The sequence below is a fragment of the Agelaius phoeniceus genome, chromosome 12 (assembly GCF_051311805.1).
Source record: "Agelaius phoeniceus isolate bAgePho1 chromosome 12, bAgePho1.hap1, whole genome shotgun sequence".
NCBI classification, from domain to species: domain Eukaryota; kingdom Metazoa; phylum Chordata; class Aves; order Passeriformes; family Icteridae; genus Agelaius; species Agelaius phoeniceus.
Genome location: NC_135276.1, coordinates 4,154,584 through 4,176,121, shown reverse-complemented (window position 1 = coordinate 4,176,121; position 21,538 = coordinate 4,154,584). Strand labels below are relative to the sequence as shown.

The 21,538-nt window shown below is 43.1% G+C and overlaps 1 protein-coding gene across 2 annotated transcripts in view; it reads right to left on the bottom strand.

The window, feature by feature from the left end:
* Positions 1–21,310, bottom strand: part of SLC7A10 (solute carrier family 7 member 10) — a 41,920-nt gene extending 20,610 nt beyond the window's left edge. Inside the window, exon 1 of one of the 2 annotated variants that reach the window (XM_054640693.2) lies at positions 21,163–21,310. In XM_054640693.2, coding sequence (XP_054496668.2) covers positions 21,163–21,295 — 133 coding nt within the window. In that variant the 5' untranslated portion in view covers positions 21,296–21,310. The remainder of the gene's footprint in view (positions 1–21,162) is intronic. The other variant, XM_077184863.1, reaches the window with a different exon arrangement.
* Positions 21,311–21,538: the final 228 nt, after the last annotated feature.

Here is a 21,538-nt window from a genome sequence, read left to right as displayed (position 1 = left end):
TTTGCTGCTATTTTTGGCAGCAAAGAGCAGAGGCAGATGCTCATCCTTCAGCAGGCTCTCAGTTTCCACCCCTGTCCCTTGGGTCAGCTTTCCATGTTGTCTGTACATGAGGGAAGGATGCAATCCAAATACAGCCTGGCATCCCTGACTGGTAATGGACAAGAAATCCAAGGTTCCAGGGGGTCTGCAGAGCTGTGCTGGTGGTGCTGGCCAGGGGCTGAGCTGTGGGGGATGGACAGAGCTGCAGGGGCTGGGAAGGGTGGGGAATGCAGAGACAAACAGCAGCAGCAGCAGCAGGGGAAGCAGCGTGACCTGGCCATGCTGTGAGGAGCCCAGGGAAGAGAGCTGGCTCCTGTGAGCTGTGACTGCAGAGCAAAGGTGGTGGCAGTGATGTGGCACAGTGCAGGCTTGTGGGGCAACCAGTTGTGGCTTTCTCTGGTCTGGATTGAAGGCACTTGAGGTCGTTCATGTTCAGACTCAGGTGTTCATTATTTCTTATCAGTAAAACAGTCTCACTGCTGTGAGTTTGGCAGCTTTTCATTAGCAGGCACAAAATGCCCAACAATCTCTTGTTCCAAGGGCTTTTAAGACTAAACTGTCCAATTAAGAGCTGACACCTGGATTATTTTCCCTTTTATCCCAATAACTGATCCCAAAGAGCCACAATGGGGACTTTTCTGCCCAATTACAAAATGCCACCCAAACCCATGAAGAAGGAGGAAGAAGCAGCATGAAGAAGAAACCCAGGACAGCACCCTGTGCCCTCCATCTTGCTGCCATCCACAACATACTAAAAATCCCAAAACCTCAATTTCTCACCAAGTGATACACCTGCACTGCTCTGTATAACCTATTGCACAATTTTGTGGATTGCAGTCTATCCTGAAGCCTGGGAAACTTTCTCCATGAGTGAGGGTCAGAGTCAGTGCTGCCCTGGGGGTCAGGGCACCCCAGAGCAGACACAGAAATATTCCCAGTGCCCTGGGTTTGCACACAGGCTGAATAAACATGATGTGGGTTTTGAATGCTGGCACTCAGCACTGTCAGAGCTCTCTGTGTTTCATGTTTCTGCCCCCAGGAAGGGGCATGGCTCATCTCTGGCAGCCTGGCTGGTGGGCACTGAGGGCAACTGGCACTGGGGCTCTTTCCCAAATCCAAATGGCTGCAGGGAGAAGGTGTCTGTGGCCTCCTGTTATGGTGAGACTGCCAAAGCAATCCTCCTCATCTGCAACTCTGTCTGAGCTGGAAACAGCCAGAACTTTCTTTCTTTAAGGAAAATACCTTGTGGGTAACTACTTGCAGGAGCACAACAAGGACCAGACACATTTCTGGATAGTTCTTTCATACAAATATTCTACTACTTTTTTTTTTAATTAAGTAGTGAATCATATTTTTAAAAAAAATGTAATATCCTGCATGATTGAATAAAGAATAAGGAAATATTACCTTCCAAAGTCATTATGGATTTCATATTACTTTGCACTCACAACATGTGCAAAAGCCATATCAGTAGGAGTGCAAGTGCTACACCCCTTCTGATAACAAAATGTTCTTATGAAAATCTGAATGTGGTAAATGTGCCCAAAAAGTACCTTCACTTCACTTGGTGTAGGACATGTTTAAAAATAGGTATGGTGGAGATACTGAAATGCTCCAGAAATGAGGATGTCAGAAACTGCCTGATGAGAAGCAGTTTTCAGGAGGTCTTGGTCAGCAGGAACTGGGGGGAATTTGGTGAGCAGCTTTAGGGGTGAGAAAATGCAATATGCACTGTTTCCCATACATAGCATTGTATTTTGTCATCTCTTGTTTCTTGGTGTTTGTTGCCTTTTTTCCTCCTTTTCACAATAATATGGAATCGTTGGTATAAAAATACCATGACAACCTCAGCTTTTGTTTAAAAATTATGTTACCAACAATTATGAGTCAGAAGGCAAGCAAAATATCCTGAAATATATATATATCACTTCTGAGATCTTATCCAATGTCATGATTATTTTTTTGGGGGAGGACAATGTTGAGAGCAGTTTCCACATCCTAGAAAAATAGGAAATGGGGGAAGGGAATACAAAAGAAAAAAAAAAAAGGAAAAAATATCTGTGTCTTTTTATCTCTCCAGTCAAGTAACACATCCAGCAGTGCTGGCAGTAAAATTAGTAGAATGTTTGCATGGAAGAACTATCCAGAAATGTGTCTGGTCTTTGTCCTGCTCCTGCAGATAGTTGCACCCAGAAGGTATTCAGGTATTCTCCTTAAAGAAAGGAAGTTGTGGCTGTTTCCAGCTCAGACAGAGTCCCAGATGAGGAGCCCAGCCTGTTGTCTGGGAGCTGCCTGCTCAGCCCAAGCAGCCAAACTTGTGAATCCTGGGCCAGGTGACCCCAAAGCAGCTGCTGCAGCGTGGCTGTGGCGTGGGCCCAGCCTCTCCTGTCAGCCATGCTCCATCTCTGCCCCAGTGGAAGCGGGTCCCAAGGTGGTTTTCTGTGAAGAGAATGCCAAACCCCCCATCCTTTCAAATCTCCAGTTGTTTGTGTAATTGTGTTTAGGATCTTTTGTGACCTGGCCATGGGTAGGGTTTCCAGACCAGTCACACAATGCAGTGTGTGGTTTTGCTCTGAGGTCAGTGCTTCATGTGGAGCTAAACCATTTGGGAACTGGGGTAATGATGTGACAATTAGGACATTTGGCTTATTGAAAAATGCAGTGTTTTCATTTTGCCTTTGGCTTTTGAACTATGAGAGTGCATTTGGGGTCAGATGTGGGGTTTTGATGTCTTTTACTAGAACTATGAGAACTAAAACTCATTTCTTAAACAAAAGCTGAATTCTCACCAAAACACTTCAAGAACTGCACTTTGAAGGAAAACAGTAACCCTGTGCTAGTGAGAAAATAAAGGAACTTGGTAATACTTGGCATGTTCACTTAGTATGCAAAATCCTTAGGGCATCTTTTATTTATCTGCAGCACACAATACACACAGACTATAAAAACAGTGGATCTTGCAGCTTGTTGAAAGAATCCATCAGTTCTGTAAGAATGGATTTATTATATTTAGAGACCATATTTGGTCTTTCTTGGATAAAACCAAGCAATTTCCTGTATAGCTAGCAAAGAAAAATACCACTCATGCCTTTTTATTGCATGCACATTTCTTTAAAGATCTGTTGTACATCTGAAATTCTGAATGGATCAGTAGTTATCATTCCATTCCACTTTTTTCCTTGCAAGCCTTCTGATGAAATCCTTTCTTCTATTCTTTTAGTATAGTTTTAATATAATATATATCATAAAATAATAAATCAGCCTTGTGAAACATGGAGTCAGATCCTCGTCTCTTCCCTCACCCTGGGACCCCTGTGAACACCACCACAAACCTGATTTCAGGTTCAGCTCTCTCTTGATATATTGGTACACTGTATCCTCAACAGGCAGTTTGCACTGAGAATGGAATTATAATCAAAAAGTTCTCCCATCCTCTCAGGACTCCACATCCAGGTGGACATTGCCCAGGCCAACAGGATGACAGTCTGTGTCACTGCTTCAAAAAGTTCTCTTATCAACAAATGCTGAAGCTTTGCATCCTGCCTAGGATTTATAAATAAATATCTCTTTTTTCAGTAGAAAATACTGTAAAGAATTGAGAATCCTGTTTGGCAACAGCAACAAAGAAGCTTAATCAAAAGGAATTGTGCTTTGCAAACTGTTCCAATCCAAATTAAATACGAGGTGGATTATGTCAAGAATGTAACTCATCATGGATATTTATTTATGTATGTATTTAGCAGAAATCTGCTAAATGAAGCAGCTTCTGGTGCAGCTAATTGCCAGTTAATTGGCTCCCAGGAGTTAAACACTCCCAGCTGAGGATGTTAGTGACCACTTTTGACAGCCACTGCCCCTTTGTGAACTGGGGACATGACACAGACACAAAGCCAGTCAAGAAGTAAAATGCACAGCTCATAATTTTGGTGCAAACTGGAAATTCTGTGGCAGCACAGACAGTCCCAATGGCTCTGTTTATCCACAGAAAATGAACTTGCTGCTCTCTGCCCTGGCTGAGCTGCAGCTCTGGCTCAGCCACGTGCCAGGAGAGGAGGCTGCCATGCAGCACACAAGTGCACATCCAGTACAAGGATTGAAGTGTCCCCTCCTCCCCCACTGGAATACAAAGACTAAATGAAATTCTGAATCAAGAGAACAGGTCTAAAAAATTGCTAGGCTGGAGGGACTCAATGGAATTAAAACCATCAAACACTTCAGTGCGTTTTCTTAACCTCTAGTCAAACATGGATTTAGGCTATGTGGCAGTTAAGGTATTTGATGCAATTTCCTGGAGTTTTTTGCTTTTAAATAGCATTCAGAAAACTCTTAATGAAGAACAGATAAAGAATAAAAGGCTCTATAAGGCCTGGAATTAAAATAATAGCCATTTAATTTCATATGCAAGTAAAAAAATGGAACTTCTCTATCAGTGGAAAATGAATTATGGCTGCTCTGCTAATGTGCTTGCAAAAAAAAAAAACCTCAAAAAGGGCTGTAAAATAACAGTGATAATTTAATGTTTACAGGGATTAGTATTTAACAAAATTAAACTTAAAACCTGACTTCAAATATTTATGTTAAAATTCCTAGCAAGCCAGAACATGACCAGCCATTATAAACTGCTGTTCCAGCATTCCAACTGGATTTTACTGTGTTAAGAATTTATAATCTGATTATACTACACACAACTTTAAAGATTTAAAAAATCAGGCTGCTTCAAATGCTGACAGAAGAGTTTTCCTTAACTTCTGTTAGATGTATAAAGATCATTTACCTTCTGAGCACTAATATGCAGGTGTAGTCCATGAGGGCCTGAACAACCAAAACTTTCTAACAATGAAGGTGTGGATAGAACATAAGACTGAGTTAAGGAAAGTAAATATTGCAGGCATAACTTCACTAATGATACCTGATGCAGCCTTACAAGGTGTGTGCAACAGTCTGTTCCACTGGTTGGGGGTTAGATTTTGCTATTGCAGGAGGTACTGTGGAGAGCTGTAAATAACTTAAATTTCTATCTATTAAAAATCAATATCTGTTCAGCAAGGCACAGCTGTGCCCTGCCCAGTTGCACAAAGGACAGGGAAAAAGCAGACTTGCCCATCTGGTGGGAAATGGGCTGGAAATACCTGTTATCTGGAGAACCTGTGGCAAGGATGGAGTATCATCCTTATCCTGAATTTTAGTGAATGTTACTGTGGGTGCCAAAGTTTTGGGTTGCTGTTCTCCTCAGAAATCATCCAGTCTGCAGGATGATGGCATGTATCCTTCTCCAGAGAGAGAACAACCCCTGCCTTCTCATCTGTTATTGTAAGAAAATATAGGAGTTATTAAATTGCAAAGACCACTGATAAACAGAACTAGCAAGTGGATACACCTTGTGCATGGCAGCTGCATTGTTGTGATTTTGGGAGTGTGCTAGGCAGCAATGCTGCAGTTAGATGAAAAAATCACCATCTAGAGAAGAGCAATCAAGGTAAATTTGTGCTAAGCTCAGTCTTCACAGGACCTTTAATATATCTGGGGCCATTTGAATAGTTCTCTAAAAGTAGTAAGCCACACATTTGGCTCTGGCTTAAGGTATATAAACTGCTTAATGATGAGGGTTTGTTTGGATTCCCTTTCCCCTGGCAGTGGAAGGCAGCCTTACAGGAATGCAGAACCCTAATCCTGCAAGATGCATTTGTGGCACTGCAGTGCTTTGCTATTCAGGAGACTGACCATGCTCAGGCCATCAGTAATCCAACCTCTGCCCAAGTACCCAGCAGCTTAAACCCACAAAAATGTGGTGGTTTAAAATGTCTATTTTTGTAAAATTAGTGATAATTTGTCAGTTACTTTTCTTCAACAGGAGCAGGTTAGAGAAACTTAATCAGGAAAGCTTTTAAGCCTCTGTTTTGGTAACATGGTATTCACAAAATACAACAGCTTTCAAAGCAGGTTCCTTTGGCATGTGTTGACTACTTGTAGGAAGGGCACATCTGTACCATAAGGACCTCACCAAAGGAGGTACAATGTGGGGACAGTCTCATTATAGTACTTGAGTCAAATGCAGATGTTCCAATAACCAAAACCAGCACTGGAGCCCCTGATCCAGTTCTCTGGCTGGCAAGCATCATGCTCTCCTGAGTACATATGTGAGCATACACTAGGTTTGATGGAAGAATTTACAAATCCTTTTGTCCTTTGGTCCAAAATTGCAGGACTTACAACTGAGAAGGAAACCTGGTGGTCCCTATCAGTCAGTGGCAGTCCTGCCCTGCTGGACATTCAGGTGGTGTGTGCAGAGCACAGATCTGCAGCAAGGCAGATAAATCCCCAGGAGGTGCTGGGGATCAGACCTCTTAGGAACATGGGAAATAATAAAGATGACAGATGTCTGCTAGTACATGGTTTTATTCAGTTTTATTTGATTAACACTGTTACAGTGTGTTTATTTCAAAGCCTCTATGATAGGATTTTGTTGTTGCTCTAAACTGAAACTCCTTTTATTCTGCTAATCCTTTCACAGGCTGCAGGCTCTGTCTCCTCTTTTCAGGCACACAGTCCACTGCTTTATTTCCTGCTCCTCTGTTCTGACTCTTGTACTTGGTCTGACTTCTCTACTTCCTTAACTTCTGACTTGCTCTCCTCTTCTCTTGCCAGCCTTGGGGTATGTGGGCTGCATTTCATTACCATGGAGAGGAAACCTCAGTCTCCCTTGCCCTTCTCTGTAGCTGCAATGATAAGGCAGAAACATCAGAAAAAGCCTTCTCCTGGGGACTGGGAGCCTTTTCCAGTGGGATATTGTCACTGTGAGCTCCCACAGCCTGCTGCACTCAGAGCAGGCTGTGCAGCACTACAGCTGTGCCAGGAGGGGATTACAACCTGCTGCTTTTGCTCTGCTCCATACTGCACCTTCCTCTTTTGCCTTATTCCTTGGCATCAGGGGCCTTGAGCAGGGTTTATTCAGTTTTTTTTTTATTTCAGTTGCAGGGCAGTGCTGCCAGGTAAGGATGAGGGAAGCCCACAGACAGCTGCAGAGCTGTAATTCTTGGTGGTTCCCACTGCATCCCCACTGGCAGTGGCACCTATGGGGAACAGAGGCTCAAACTTCCCCCCTGACTGTGGGACATAAAGAAGCTACTGTGACCCTTGAAGTGAAGGAGAGAGGCTTCAACCCTCCTACTGATTTCCCAAGAGAAACTGAGTGCCAGGCCTACCTTGGTGTTGTGAGAGGGGTATGGAGCATCCCTGTGACAATGCCTGGGTTGCCCTGGTAAGAAGGTGCAGCTCTGCCCACTGAGTGCTCTGCAAACACTGCAGCTTTATGTAGCTTTGGCCCCTGGTATCTGTCCAACATCTGCTTTCTGTGCTCTCTGCATCTCAATATCCTGACTGGAATTTTACCTGCAAATGGCAGAAATGTGTTGTGAAATCCCCTGATGTAGAAATGGGCAGTGTGTAAAGCTCTGCCCTGCAAGCATGCTGGAGGACATGAGGGACACTGTGTGACTGATAAATTCTGATAAATTCTGATTTTAAGGAAAGCATCTGACAGTGGAGATGGTCCTCCTGTGGTGGCTTAGGGGGCAGATGCCAGCCCATTCAGCTGATTTAATGTTTGTCCCTCAGCTGAGAAATCCCACAAGTGACAGCTGCATTTCTCACAGGGCTCTCTACACCTGCAATGATTTTTGGTATTTACCAAGAAGAAAAGCAGTTCCAAAACGCTGCTGTAAAGCTCACCAACTCAACTGTGAAAAGAGCCAAAGAGTTCAGCTGTGCTGGGCAGTGCTGTGGCTCAGACAAGGACAATGGGACAGCCACAGCTCTTCAGCCCCACTCATGCCAATGGTAAACACCCCTGCACCATCTTTGAAGCATTATTTGTTTTATGGAAAATGCTGGATTTTTTCCCTTTTTTCTCCCCCTAACTCTATTCTTTTTGCTCATTGTGATTGATCACAGTGAACAGATTATTCAGTCTGGAAAATCCATCAGCAGCTGCTGCCCAGTGTGGAAGCCTCTTGCTGTCCATTCCTGAAAGCTGTCAGTCCTCAAGGATGTGCCATTGGCCAAATCAGAAAGATTAAGGAAAACATCAGGATGCAATTTGGAGAGTTACACAGCACACAGAAGGATTTTTTTGTTAGACAAGTGTAGGCTCTAGAGGAAGAAAGCAGCCTGGAAGCTGGCACATGTCTCTGACCCCCCCATTGCTCCACACTCCCTGCTTACCTCTGCAGCTTTCTGCTGTGAAAAATGTTCCTCCTTGCAAATGAAAACTTTGTTTGCATGTGCTGGTGTCCTTGCAACCCTCAGCCATGGCTGCCAAACACCCATGTGTGCCCTGCACCAGCCAAGGGACACCATGGGGGTTTATGGGGCAGCATGACAGGAATGAGCAGGTCTGCAGAAAAAACACAGCTTGAACTTGATTGCTCAGCTGCAAATAAAGCAAAACCTAATTGCCACTCTTGCTTCTGATTTCCTCTCAAATTACTGGGTTTAATGCCTTCTGCTCTGATCCCACAAAGATGAGCCCAGCAGAAGTGTCCTCAGACTCTGGCTAGTTGGTGGATTTTTGACTGGGCTTACACAGCTTCTGCAAACTTGGGATCCATCAAGAGCATCTCTAAACCAGGCATCACTTAACCCTTGATTTCTGAAGGGGTATAATGGGAACTTCAGGATGCTAAACTTTTAAGGCAAAGCTTATTCTTCAATATTACCCTGAATATTAAAAGGCTAAAATGTTCCAAGTGCCTTCCTGAACTGAAATTCCTGGCAATACATATTTAAAACAAAGCTATATGAAAATGGCAGTAAGAAATCATCCCAATACATCAACTGCTGTGTTACAGCTCATGTTATTGAGAGGAAAGATTGATTGAGAGTCTCCTGTAAGGTCTACTGCCATGGCCTAGGATCATACACAACCTTCTTATTTTGGATGCAGATGTAAACAAGACATGAACTTCTTAGCAAAGCTTGGGGTTGTTGCAGGTTTCACACCTCCTTAAATGGAAATCATTAAATCTCTCAAGTTTACATTCTTCTGCCTGTAAATCTGTGTTAGTTTTATCTCTTAGCACAGTAATCTCAGCATTCACATCTCTAAGTGGCTTTATCTCTGTTTTATCAAGGAATACAAAGATAGGCTATGGTCAATGAACTGAGGTGGAATTTATAGGGAAAAAAAAAGGTATTTATGTTCCTGGGGTGTGAACAGCTATTGCACAATGATACCTGACTTAAAGCTTGCATTTAACTCAAAATACACTTTGGTAAACAGCTCAACCTGAGTTTAAATGAGATTTACAAACACTTACCAGCTCAGTATATACTTTGACAGACACCACTTATGATGCTGTGTTGCTGTCCTCATGCACTTAGGACCAGTGCTGACTTGTATCTTGACTTTATTTTTAAATATATAATTTATTTTAAAGAACATGTTTAGACAATTTTACTGCAGAGAACTAGAAACTCCTGGATTTCCAAAAGAAATGGCAGCTTTCCTTGCAGTTCTTAAATACCTTTGATCTGGGAATTTAAGGACCTGTTGTGATATGATCAGGAGTTAGCAACATTTCTATATAATATTCTTATGCATGTATGAATCTTGTATTTGCAGATATCACAACTACCTTTTGAAATTAGGTATCTTGAGAATGATGAACTTCATGCTGCTCACTGATGTCTTTATGTAACAGGTTTATCTAAGCAGTTGACAGCTGTACAAAAAATTCATCAAAAGAATGTCACTCCTGCCCCTGAACAGAAAAACTTGTTCAAAGAATAGTCTGAGTACAAAGAAACATGGAATTAAATTAGTTAATCCTGCAAAATAGATGTAAACACAGACCTGAACATCCCTGCCATCACAGTGTGTGGGACCCTGCTTATAATCCACACCTTCTGTTCCAGCTTTGCAAGAGACTGGAGATCTGTCTTGTTTTCTTCTTCCCTGGTTTCCTAAAGTATCAGACTTATGGTTGAAGCATGTTCTTTATAAATGTCACTTTACAGAAGTTTCCTGCTTGGTTTTTGGTTTTTCAGTTCTAGTGCTTGTGAGCAGCTCAGCCAAGAGTTGCTCAGCCTATTTCAGAGGGCCTCCAAAGGAAGCAAAGGCATTTCAGTAGATGGTATATTCACAGACCTTCTTCAGGAAGGGTCTGTCAGAGGGTGGCTAAAAGTGAATTTTAGTGCCCTCTAAAAGTGCCCTTTCCCTGTCTGAAATAGAGGATGATCCCAGCAGCTGCAAAGGGCAGCCAGGATGCTGTTCCTGCCCCTGGCTGTGTTTGCTCAGTGACAAGAGTGCTCATTTTTGGGTTTGGGGTAAAATGAGGGAATGGGCCTGGCCCTGTAAATTCAATTCATGAGAACAGATGACACTTGTTGGCTTTGCTCTCTGCTGTGCAAGCTGAACACAGCAAGGCTCATTCCCTGCCTGCCAGCCTTGCCCAGGTATGTGGGCAATCAAGGATTAATGAGTTTGCATCCAGCTACTTTCATTTAATTTAAAGCCCATGAGGCAATGAAGTCCTTCACTCCTGTTGCCTTCAGCAGGATTTGAGGGACTTGGGACCAGTTAAGAAAAGGGTCTTTAATTTCCTGTCAGGAGCACAAGCATGTGAAGGAGAGCTATTCCTTCTCTATGCACTTGTAATATGTACAGGATTGGGCACCTTTTGTAAAGTCTGCTTAAATCTTGCTGTGTTGCTAGGGAACTGGCCCTGTCCACAACCAAAAAACATGGAGACATTGTGTCCTACTGGTTTCTGGCAGAGTTTACCATAAGAAATGGCTTAATTGCAACAAGATCTACTAGCAGGAGTACAAAAAATGTGATTTGTCAGCTTTTTTTTGTCAGCTTTTTTTTTTTAATTACAAATATTTTAATTCTATCACACACATGGAAATCCCTTTCAAGCTAAAAGCTAGGCATGTGAAGACAGCACCAGAATCAAACACTTCTTTCCTTTATTCTTTAAAATACTGATTCAGCTATTTTTAAATTTACTTGAGTCAAAGTACAGTGTTTGCAAGCTTAACAAGCTTGGATACTCTCTGCTCTTTTGTACTAACTAAGGCTATTACTATTTTCAAGACTCTTATAAAAAGAATTCATTATGTAGGTTTCCAAAATGTATGGTTTTTCAAGTTTTCAGACTGCATTTAAAAGTATCAGAAAAAAGAAACCTGTATTTCTGGAGAGCTAGAATGACATTTCTGATACAGTTTTTTATCCCTTTCAGGACATCAGAACTGTCTGAGTTGGTTTAAGTTAGTGATAAAACAAGACTTGAAACCCCAGATACCAAAGAATAAATCTGCTATCAAAACAGGACAAAATCTGGGCAGAGAAAAAAATGAGCCATGGGGAAATCAAAATGAAATATAGTCTGAGGTGACCTCCCTTAAAGCAAACAAGTAAATCTGTCCTATTAAGCTCTCAGGAGAGCTGCTAAAGAATTTTGAAATAATCCAGACAAGGAACTCAACCCCACATTTTCATTCTTGTCAGTCCTTTTCTTGCAACTCCCTAAGAAAAAATGATCCCTTGTGTGTTTTGTACAAAAGGATGAATTTTTATGATATAAAAGCACACACTTTAAAGCTGTAAGTCCTCATTCCTTGGGAGTCATTAACTTCAAGTTTATGGAGAAACATATATTGATCCTTTCCAAGGCAAGGGTGGGCAGGGAGGCAAGAAACTCTTCAGGATTCATCAGCCTTCTTCATGGGGCCTGACCAGGAGCAATCTCACAGCACAACCCCACTGAAAACCTGGAATATATGGCACCTGTTAATAGCTTTTTCTGCTCCTCTCAGGATAGTTACACAATTTAACAGCAAAAGGATGGAAGACATTGAAGAACAGGGAGACAAGCCAAGCAAGGATATTTTTTCTTGTTACACCTGTAGCTTATAATGTCATAGATGTGTACACAAGTGCAATGGCCTTTTCACAAAACTCCTTGTGTTACAGAGAAGGTGTTTCAATATTCAGACCTCAGCTTTTGTCTTCCACTGTCTGGATGCATCTCTGTAAGAGAACAACTTTTTACACTGACTACTCATTCCTGGATTTTCTAACCCAGAGTTAATATGCAATAATTAACATGCCTGTGTGTTGTGTGAATTAACATGTGAATTAATAATTTTGTGATGGACAGCCTTGTGATTTCCATTGCCACAGATCACATTAATATTGTGGATTTTAGCTCTCTGACCACTGTATTCAACAGAGTGAGATTCTTCCTTAACTTGGTTTCTCCTGGTATTTGTGGATGTAAATAAGGCCCTTATATTGTTCAAACATCATTTTTTGTGCTATACTATTTTAAGATGTTTGGCCTGATCTAGATTAAGCAGTTTCATATAGCTGATGAAAGAGCTATTGTTTTTCACAGCAGAAAAACTGCCACTCATCCAGATCACTGACCTATTTCTTGGAGTTAGAGGTAACCTTTCTGAAGTTTTACTGCTTTTAAATGGCATGTTTTATTTTTTACACTTCTGATATTTTGGTCCCACATGTGAAGTGTGATTATGCCATTATTTAAGGATCAGATAAAAAAGAATTCAACTTGATTTTCAGATGCAAAAAGATTTCAGTTTTCTCTACGTTTTGGTACTATTCTAAAGAAAGTGTTCAAGGAATCAGAGCAATTCAGCTCCAGGGGTTATTCCATTACTCAATGATACAGAAATTCCTCAGGCTTAAACATCACCAGTGTAGCCCTCACCACTTTCCTTGCTCTGGGATCCAGAGGAATTTCTCTCTATTGCCTGAAAGAGATGATGAACCATGTGTAGAAGGAAGAATTTCAACAGCTCAGCCTAACACCACACTGGTTTGTACATGACCCTGCAATCAGAACACCAGCACCTGCAAGTTCCTGAAGATGGGAACAGTCTGTAGACAATCACTCTTCAAATCTTGCTTTTCACTCCTGACTTGCAAGGCCAGTGCCAGAAGAAAACATTAGGAGAATGAACTAATACTGCATAAAGAGATTTTGTGGATGAATAAATGTATTTAGCACTGCACATCCCTTTGCTCTGCAGGACAACAGGGCTTGCATATTCTCTATGCTCTCCCACTATACAGACAGGGCTGCAAGCATTTTAAATGGAATTAGGTTTGAGATGCTCAGTCAATGTTGGATTGCTGGCTCCCTGCTCCTTGCCATGGAACATCTGCTAAAGAACTCTTTGGGAGAGTTCTGGGTTTTTAAGGACCAGCAGAATAACACAACACTGTTAGGATGTTTTATATTTGGGGCACTTCAGTACTGACAAATGCCTTCTCATTTTATCATGCTGTAATCAAGATGACAAAAAAGTGTGGCAGCTAGTAGAAACTCCCCCCACAGTACAACAAAAAACAGGGTCTCAAAAGGAAAAGTTTGGCACATGAAAAGCTGCAAACAAAAAAAAAGCTAAACCTCCACCAAACCATTTCTGCTTGTTGTGAGCCTGCCAAAGCAGAGCAGACTTTCTCAACAGAAAAGGCTACATTATGCTAGAAGGAAATGAGCTGCAAGGCACAGGAAAAGGGAACACGAGTGGAGATTTATGGCACTGCTGAAAGCAGGCACTGTACTGCCAGATCAGGAGTGAGACACTTAGCAAAGGATGCTCCCTTTGTTAGTTCATCTGTCAAGGAAGGAGTTGCTGTTGTATCTGAACTCCTGGCACTCACTGCAGAGCTCATTGATTCAGCCTTGTGATCACAGTCACTCTGTCTCAATCAGAATTTCCTACTTTTTTAGAAGGTAAGAATGTAAAAATCCCCCCAAAACTAGCAAAACTCACCCAAACTAAATCCACTCATACCAAAACCATCAGTCAATGAATACTTGATAGCTAATGACTTGGAAACAGAATTGTGTGGCAATTGTTGCAGAAAAATACAAATTTAGTTGTTTTTTTTTTTTTTTCTCTTCATACTGTACATGTGGGACTTCACATGCTGAATTCTCCTTGATATAGACTGCAGCAGAAAGGCACATCTGTGGACAAATAAAACCCTTTTCTTTCTCCAGAAATATTCAGTAAATATATATATATATATATATATATTAAGGCTTTTAGGGCTCCCCCCCCCCCCAGGAACTTCTAATTACAGCTCCTTTTTAGACTTCCTCTGTAAGTCAGTCTCAGAGGTAAGCTGCTAGCCCAGAGAAGCTGCAGAATCTCCCTGAATTTTTACCAACCTTAATTTGAACTTTGTAATGTTTTTTTACTGCCAAGTGAAACTGCAGCTTGTTTTCATCTCCCTAAACTCAAGTGAAAGGCTACCCCAAACAATTCTGATGAACTGTATGTTGGAACAGTCTTGAAGAATGTGAGAATATGTAAAATACCATGCCATAAATGTAACTTGCATTTGGATGGGCATCTGCTGGGCCAAGGGAAATCCAGGTTGGATATTAGGAAAAAGTTTTTACAGAAAGGGTGATAAAGTTCTGGAATGGCTGCCCAGGGAGGTGGTGGAGTCCCCATCCTGGGTGTGTTTAACAAAGCCTGGATGTGGCACTGGGTGCCAGGGTTGAGCTGTTGGGGCTGGGTGGGACTGCTGATCTTGAAGGTCTCTTCCAACCCAGGGATTCTGTGATCTCCAGGTTTGTTTTTTTCCAACTGTAGGGTTGGATCTTTCTCAGCAGTTTGAGCCCTTTTTCCTATTGGGTGCCATACCAAATTATGGCTACTTAGCAGCTTAAATGTACATATGGAATGTGGACATGTAATTTTCAGTAGTTTTGAATTTGAGCCTAAGCCTCTGGGCTATATGGAAAAATCATTCACAAGTCCCTCAAAAGTGTCTTTGTGGTTTCCAGTAAGGAATATGTGCCATTTATCCCAAACAAAGATTGACTGCTGACTTTACTAAACCATAATTTGCATTTATGAGGGGACAAGACACTGAATTACAGTCCAGAGCTCGATCCTGAACTATTGCCCTGAAAAAAACCCAGTTGTGCATTTGTAAATACTTTGTGTGTTACATCAGTAAGTGCCATGTGGAACTAAATGCTCAAAATCTTAGTTAGCAAGGTGTGTAACAGATAAAGAAGGCTGACTCCTTTCTAAAGGGTCTAGAAACATTTTTATTTTGAGAGAGAGAAGCACTGAAGTGTAATCTGTATTACTCTCACAAGTCACCAAACAAAAGTGTGTCCTGAAACTTGAGTTAGCTATAAAAGTGAAATGCTCTCACACGGATCCAGAGAGGGAGAAAACTCTTGCTGCAACAACACTGTTTTCAGTGACTCCAGGCAGGATCACAGAAATCAGCAAAAATCATCCAGTAATGTGGGTGGTAGCTCTCTGCTTTTTATTTTTTTCATACATCTTGCTTTCTGCTGCAGTTCTGTAACTTGGGTACTGCTCCAGTGAAGTCCATTGGGTCTGACTAGTAATGATCTCCTAATGATTTGAAATGTTACTTGATGAACAGTTGGATCTGATTCAATGACCAAAACCCAGTCCACTTAAGCAATGGTGGCACATGAAACATAACCAGAGAGGCTACAGCAAGCACTGTGCATGAATCCCTATCCATTTCCACTTGCAAAAGGGGAATATGAAGGCTGTTCCCAGTTCCAAGTGTTCTCTCTCCCCAGTGTTAAGCTAGCAGCTTGCTGAATCCTGTTTCTGCCTAGATTTCTGCCAGCAAAGACTATCTGTGGGGTTTGAAGGGATGTCAGAATGGCAGGGGCACAGCAGTAAGGAGACAGCTAATTGACACACAGGAAGGCTGGCAAATGGTTTTTGTTACTGACAAGGAGGAAAAATCACATTGGAGTGCTGCACTGGGAAGTGATATTTATGCAAATAAAACTTCCATGTACATGCATATGCAATTATTTGTATGTAAGTATGATGACAGGCAGATATAATTACAATTATAATTATAATTACAACCAAGGCAACTCAGTTGTTCTCCTGATGGATTGCCATGGTGTGGGCAGTAAATTGCACTTCAGGCCAGGACAACTCTGCCTAAGGAGGCATCTCTGATGGAAGGAGGTTTCTCAGCTTGTGGGCATTCTGCTGAGACATCCACAGGGTGCTTAAATGACCTCAGCTAGGATGGAAGCAAGCCTGTGCTGTCTTCTGGGCAATTGGACAGATAAATTCCAGAAAGTTACTTTCAGAACTAGCAAAAACTGAACATACACCTCACTGGTCAGCTGAACATAGTTTTGTTACTGTCACTGGACCTGAATCAGGAACCAGTTTATAAGGGATCTTACATCAAATTCATGTGTGAGCAGAGTAAGTACAGCAAGCATTTTTTAAGTAATGCCAAGTCAGCTGATGCAGATAACTTGCCTGCCTGTACTCAGTAAAATAAGGAGATGTATTTAGTTTTAGCTGAAATATTTCACTGTAGTTGAATTTGTAAGTCTTCTAGTCAGTCTCATATAAGCTGATATTAAATCATTCATGAGTATACAACAGATTTCATCACAATGCTAGTATGACCCTATGGCTACTTTCATGCAGTTTTACAACCACATAAATAAAGGCTTCAAGAGATGTTTAACTGTTTGTTTTATATAAAGTTGTTTGATCTGTATTAAACAGTCAAACAACCCTTTTTACACGTTATATATGTATACGTGTTATATACAATATAAATGTATATCTTTACATGTGCTATATACAATTTGTGTATACAGTCAAATACTCATTTCTAGTATATGAATGGTGAATTTTGTTGTTCAGACACAAAGAACCAGGCTGCTTTAAGACATTAATCAGCCTGAACTTTCTAGTTCTTGTACTTTTCTAAAGAACAATGGAATGTGGTAGAAATTACATCAAGTCATGGAACTTTCTACTTAGCTTTTTATCTGCACAGGCAAGACTCCAAGGAAGGCACTGTCTAGCTAAGATGCCTGTGCTCAAAAATCTTAATTACATACATGCAATTACATGCAAAAATCTTAATTACATACACAGTTCTACAAATGAGATGTAAAGCCAGCTATGTGTATGTGCATGAAATTACTGTTCAATTAAATACAGCATTGATTTCTGCCTCTGCCAAAACAATCTAGTGTGGATTTCAAACAATGATATACTATCTATATGTTATTACCTAGGACATAATGACACGTGTATGTCACTACTTTTTAAGCTGTATCACTTCATTTAAGTACTGGCAAGATTGATTTGCAGTGCATGTGAGTGCATTAGATCATTTGTTTTCACTGTACATAACCACGTTGGAGACAGAGCAGTTTGGGTGCTTCTACAGCATGTCTCAGGCACTTTCCAAAAGAGCTCTTTCTGTGACAGAGATGAATTGCCAGAAAGATTTGTTACTGCTACTAAACACTGTTCAGTTTTACAGTCATTAACTCCCAGTCTCTATTTAGAGTTAAAAGGTTTTGTATTCAGTACCTGTATTTACATCAGGATATTCAGAAGAGCTGTCCTCTGCCTCAGTGTGAAATAAACTTTGGAAATAGCCTTCTTGTCTAATCAGGCTTGTTTGTAAACGAGTAAAAAAATATAAATGAAGTAATGAAAGATAGACTTATGTTGTACAAAAGCTAGGCTGCTGGAAGAGATCAGGAGACTGTTCTATGGGGTGGATATAGGAAGGATGTAGTCCCAATTTAATGTAGTTTATTATGGGTTTTTTTTCCTGCATAGTTTTTTGTTAGATGAACTAGTATTTCTTATGGCAAAGCCTTTCCAACCTCTATAAAAGGAGGATAAAGAATTGAAAGGATGAGTTTTGTGAGTGCATTAAGATAGCATAGCAATTTGTGTTGATAAATACTCGGTTGTGAAAGTAGTAAGAAAACTCCCCTACAATTCAAACCACGTCAGGAAGATTGAAAAGGAAAACCTATTTTCCAGGGAATTAGCACAGGGCATGGGAGCTTCAGGACAACTGGCAGGATCCAGGCTGTGTGTGCCCTTCCTGCTCCCTGAACCAGTCTGTGACTGTACCACAGGGCAGGCTGAGCCCCCTGAGCTCCAACAGCCATGGAGTTTAACCTGCTGTCCCCACAGAGGCTGCTTTTATTCTCTTGGTTGCAACTCTGATGGAGTACTGCTAGCAGACTGCAAATTCTACAGTCTGCATCCTGCCATTATTGAAATATTCTCAAACACAGTGTGCTCCACCCCCAAGCCTTCTCTTTCACTCCGTGTCATTGCCTGCTGATTCCTCCCTAGCACTGACTCCCCAGCTCTGCAACTCATCTAATACCTTATTTTAAACAAGCAGAGTTAGTGTACAGAAGGCAATCACAAACTTATTAATTATGTATTTATAAATTCATATTTACAGTATTTTTCAAATACTGCCTCATGTTTCCTCCTCCTAATTACTAGAAGATTATAATTCTCTATATCCCTCCTGCAGCTGATTAGAACTGTAGAACAGTCAGCTAAACCAGAACATTTAGTGTAATGCTGGCAGATCACAGCATCAAATTTCTATTTGATAATATAAAAATATGCTCATACATTTTCTGTACCTGCAAGAACATTTAAAGAAAAATAAGAAGGCATAATCCTTATGTCCATACAGAGCAAGACGAGGTTTTTTCAAAAGTGATTTCTGATTTTCTTGGTGTTCTCAGTATGACTTTGCTGTGGGATGCACCAGAATCTGATGTCTAAACCCTTGAAATGGGTTTCCCTCCTCCACTGAAAACCAGGAAATCCAATGTGATGGCTGACATAAAAGTCCTGGTCTGTCCTTCAGTCTGTTCCACAGGCTCTGACACACTGACTGCATCTGTTTTTTCCATGCTATTCAATCACTTGGAAATAAATCTTCTACCTAGGTTAAATTCTATTAAACAGAAAATTTGTGAATTAATTGGTTGTCTAATAACAACTTGGATCAACTAGTTTATTTTTTTTATAAAGGAGTTTTAAATAAGATTTCATTTAGTTAACTCCAGTAATGGCTTGCAAGCCTATCTGGTGTAATTCACAGTGTCCTCTGATTTGAAGCTGTCATGTTTTATGCAATGAAACCTACAAAGCCAGACTATTCCTACTGCATACCACTTTGCTACAGAAGTCTTTGATATGTGATGTAATTTCATGCATCTGCAGACAAACAAATCAAACTAAAAAATAGGATCCTATGGTTGTGTTTCAAATGTCTTCTATGAAAATATGGGGAAATTTGCAGAAGAATTTTCACGCTTTATGTGGCAAAGCAGATAACCTTCTCTAACACTTAGACCACTTGAGAGTACTACACTTTATCAAGAATGTCAGTGCTTTTCCTTGCTCAAATGTCCCTGATTAGATGAGAGGCTATTTCACAAGATTTATTTTGGACAGCCATGACATATATGAATTCTGCTTGCAGGATATTGCAAATAAGGTTGATGAAAGGTTGACTAGGAGAGAAGGGTAGCAGTCTCAAGGTACCATTCTGTCATACCTAATAAATGACAGAGATGCCATAAATCTTCCCTGGGGCCAATAGCAACTCAGGGAATTCCTAATCCTGCAAGTGCCTTACCTACAGCAAAGTGCAGCACTCAAAACTTCACTCTAACACAAGGTCATCTGAGCTCCACTGAGATCCAGAACCGAGATTTCCCCCTTAAATTTACTGAGGGATTCAAAATAAAGGTATCTTTGGATATGTAGAACATATCTCCCCAAAAACTGCAGATACAGATTTCAGTGTTTCACTAGGGGAATGGACTGAAATATTTTCCTTTTATATAACAGCCTTGCTCACAATGATCCTGTTCAATGGCACTGTTTTTTTTTTTTTTTTGCAAGACCATATCCACCTACATTGGACATAGAGGCATACATGACTAAGAGCATAAAATTGCAGCAGGGCATTATGATCACCCATAGGAAGCATGCAGTGAAGTCCTCTTCCTCAAGCTTGGTGACATCAATCAGAGACACATGGGGGTGTCCCAGGCAGTTGTGCCACTGAGCAGTGCATTCCCATGGATGTGGCAGGTCCTGCTGTGCCTGTTCCCTCCCTGTGCTGCCCTGCACCTTGACACAGCTGTCACTGCCAGCCTTGTCCCCGGGTCCTGGTGACATTCCCATGGATGTGGCAGGTCCTGCTGTGCCTGTTCCCTCCCTGTGCTGCCCTGCACCTTGACACAGCTGTCACTGCCAGCCTTGTCCCCGGGTCCTGGTGACAGAACGGCTGGGTCTTCCTGCAGGGTTTTGAGGCTCACTACGGGCTGCTTTTATTGACCTGGGCGAATCTTCCTGCCCCACGCTTGCCCTCACATCCCCAGCAGTGATGGAGCACACGGAGGGACAGAGCTGAGCACACCCTGCCCCAATTTCCCAGTTTTGATCTGTTATGGGAGCAGCAGCTCAGTCCTACTGCTGACCGCTGTGCCAGCCACGGCTGCTGGCGACAGCACCGCTGCCAGCTGAGGGACAGCACTACTGTCTGCTGAGAGACAGCACCGCTGCCAGCCACGGCTGCTGCTGCGGGACAGCACCGCGGCCAGCTGAGGGACAGCACCGCTGCCAGCCACGGCTGCTGTTGGGGACAGCACCGCTGCCAGTTGAGGGACAGCACCGCTGCCAGCCACGGCTGCTGATGCGGGACAGCACCGCTGCCAGCTGAGGGACAGCACTACTGTCAGCCACGGCTGCTGCTGGGGACAGCACCGCTGTCAGCCACGGCTGCTGCTGCGGGACAGCACCGCTGCCAGCTGGCGCTGCCGCCACCGCGGCTCCGGGACAGCCCGGCGCTGCCTTCTGAGAGCCGACGCTGCCACCTGCACTTTGCAGAGCCCCGATCTCAGATAATCAACTGGTTTAGCCTGATAAGCGAGCGCCGCAGAAGCCTGAGCAGCTCACCGGGCATCAGGACAGACTTTAGGACACCTCGCGATTTGGCGTTCGCTGAACGGCTGGGCAGAGGGGGCTCAGTCCGGCTGGCACCTCAGCACGGAGCGTGTGTTACAGCCACTCGCCGCCCATCTCGCCGCGGGCCGAGCCGCACGCAGCAGCGGCGCGCTGTCCCCCGGCCGGTGCCGCACACCTGCCCGCGGAGCCGCGCATCGCCTGTCCCCGCGCCGGCCGGTGCTGAGCCCCCGCCGCAGCGGCAGCACAGCCCCGTGTCAGGGTTGTCAGCGGTGCCCTTACCGATGATGATGGCACAGGCGCTCACCAGCCCGATCTCCTTCTTCAGCGCCACCCGCTCGGGGCCGCCGGGCAAGCGCTGCTCCCCGCCGGCCATCGCTGCCCGCGCTGCTCTGCCCCGCGGCCCCGCGCGCATGCGCCGCCCCGCGGGCCGGGCCGGGGGGGCCGCGCCGGACGGGGCCGGGGGGGCCGCGGGACCCTGAGGGCTGCGGTCACTCGGGGCGCGGCCGCCCTCCGCACCTGCCAGTGCGTCCCCGAGGGGCCGCGGGGACAGCAGAGCCAGCGCTGTGCAGCGAGGGCTCAGCGCCGAGCGCTGCGCTCGGACATTCGGCGCGTCGGGCAGCGGGTCCTGCCCGGCGCCACGAGCCAGCCTGGCGCC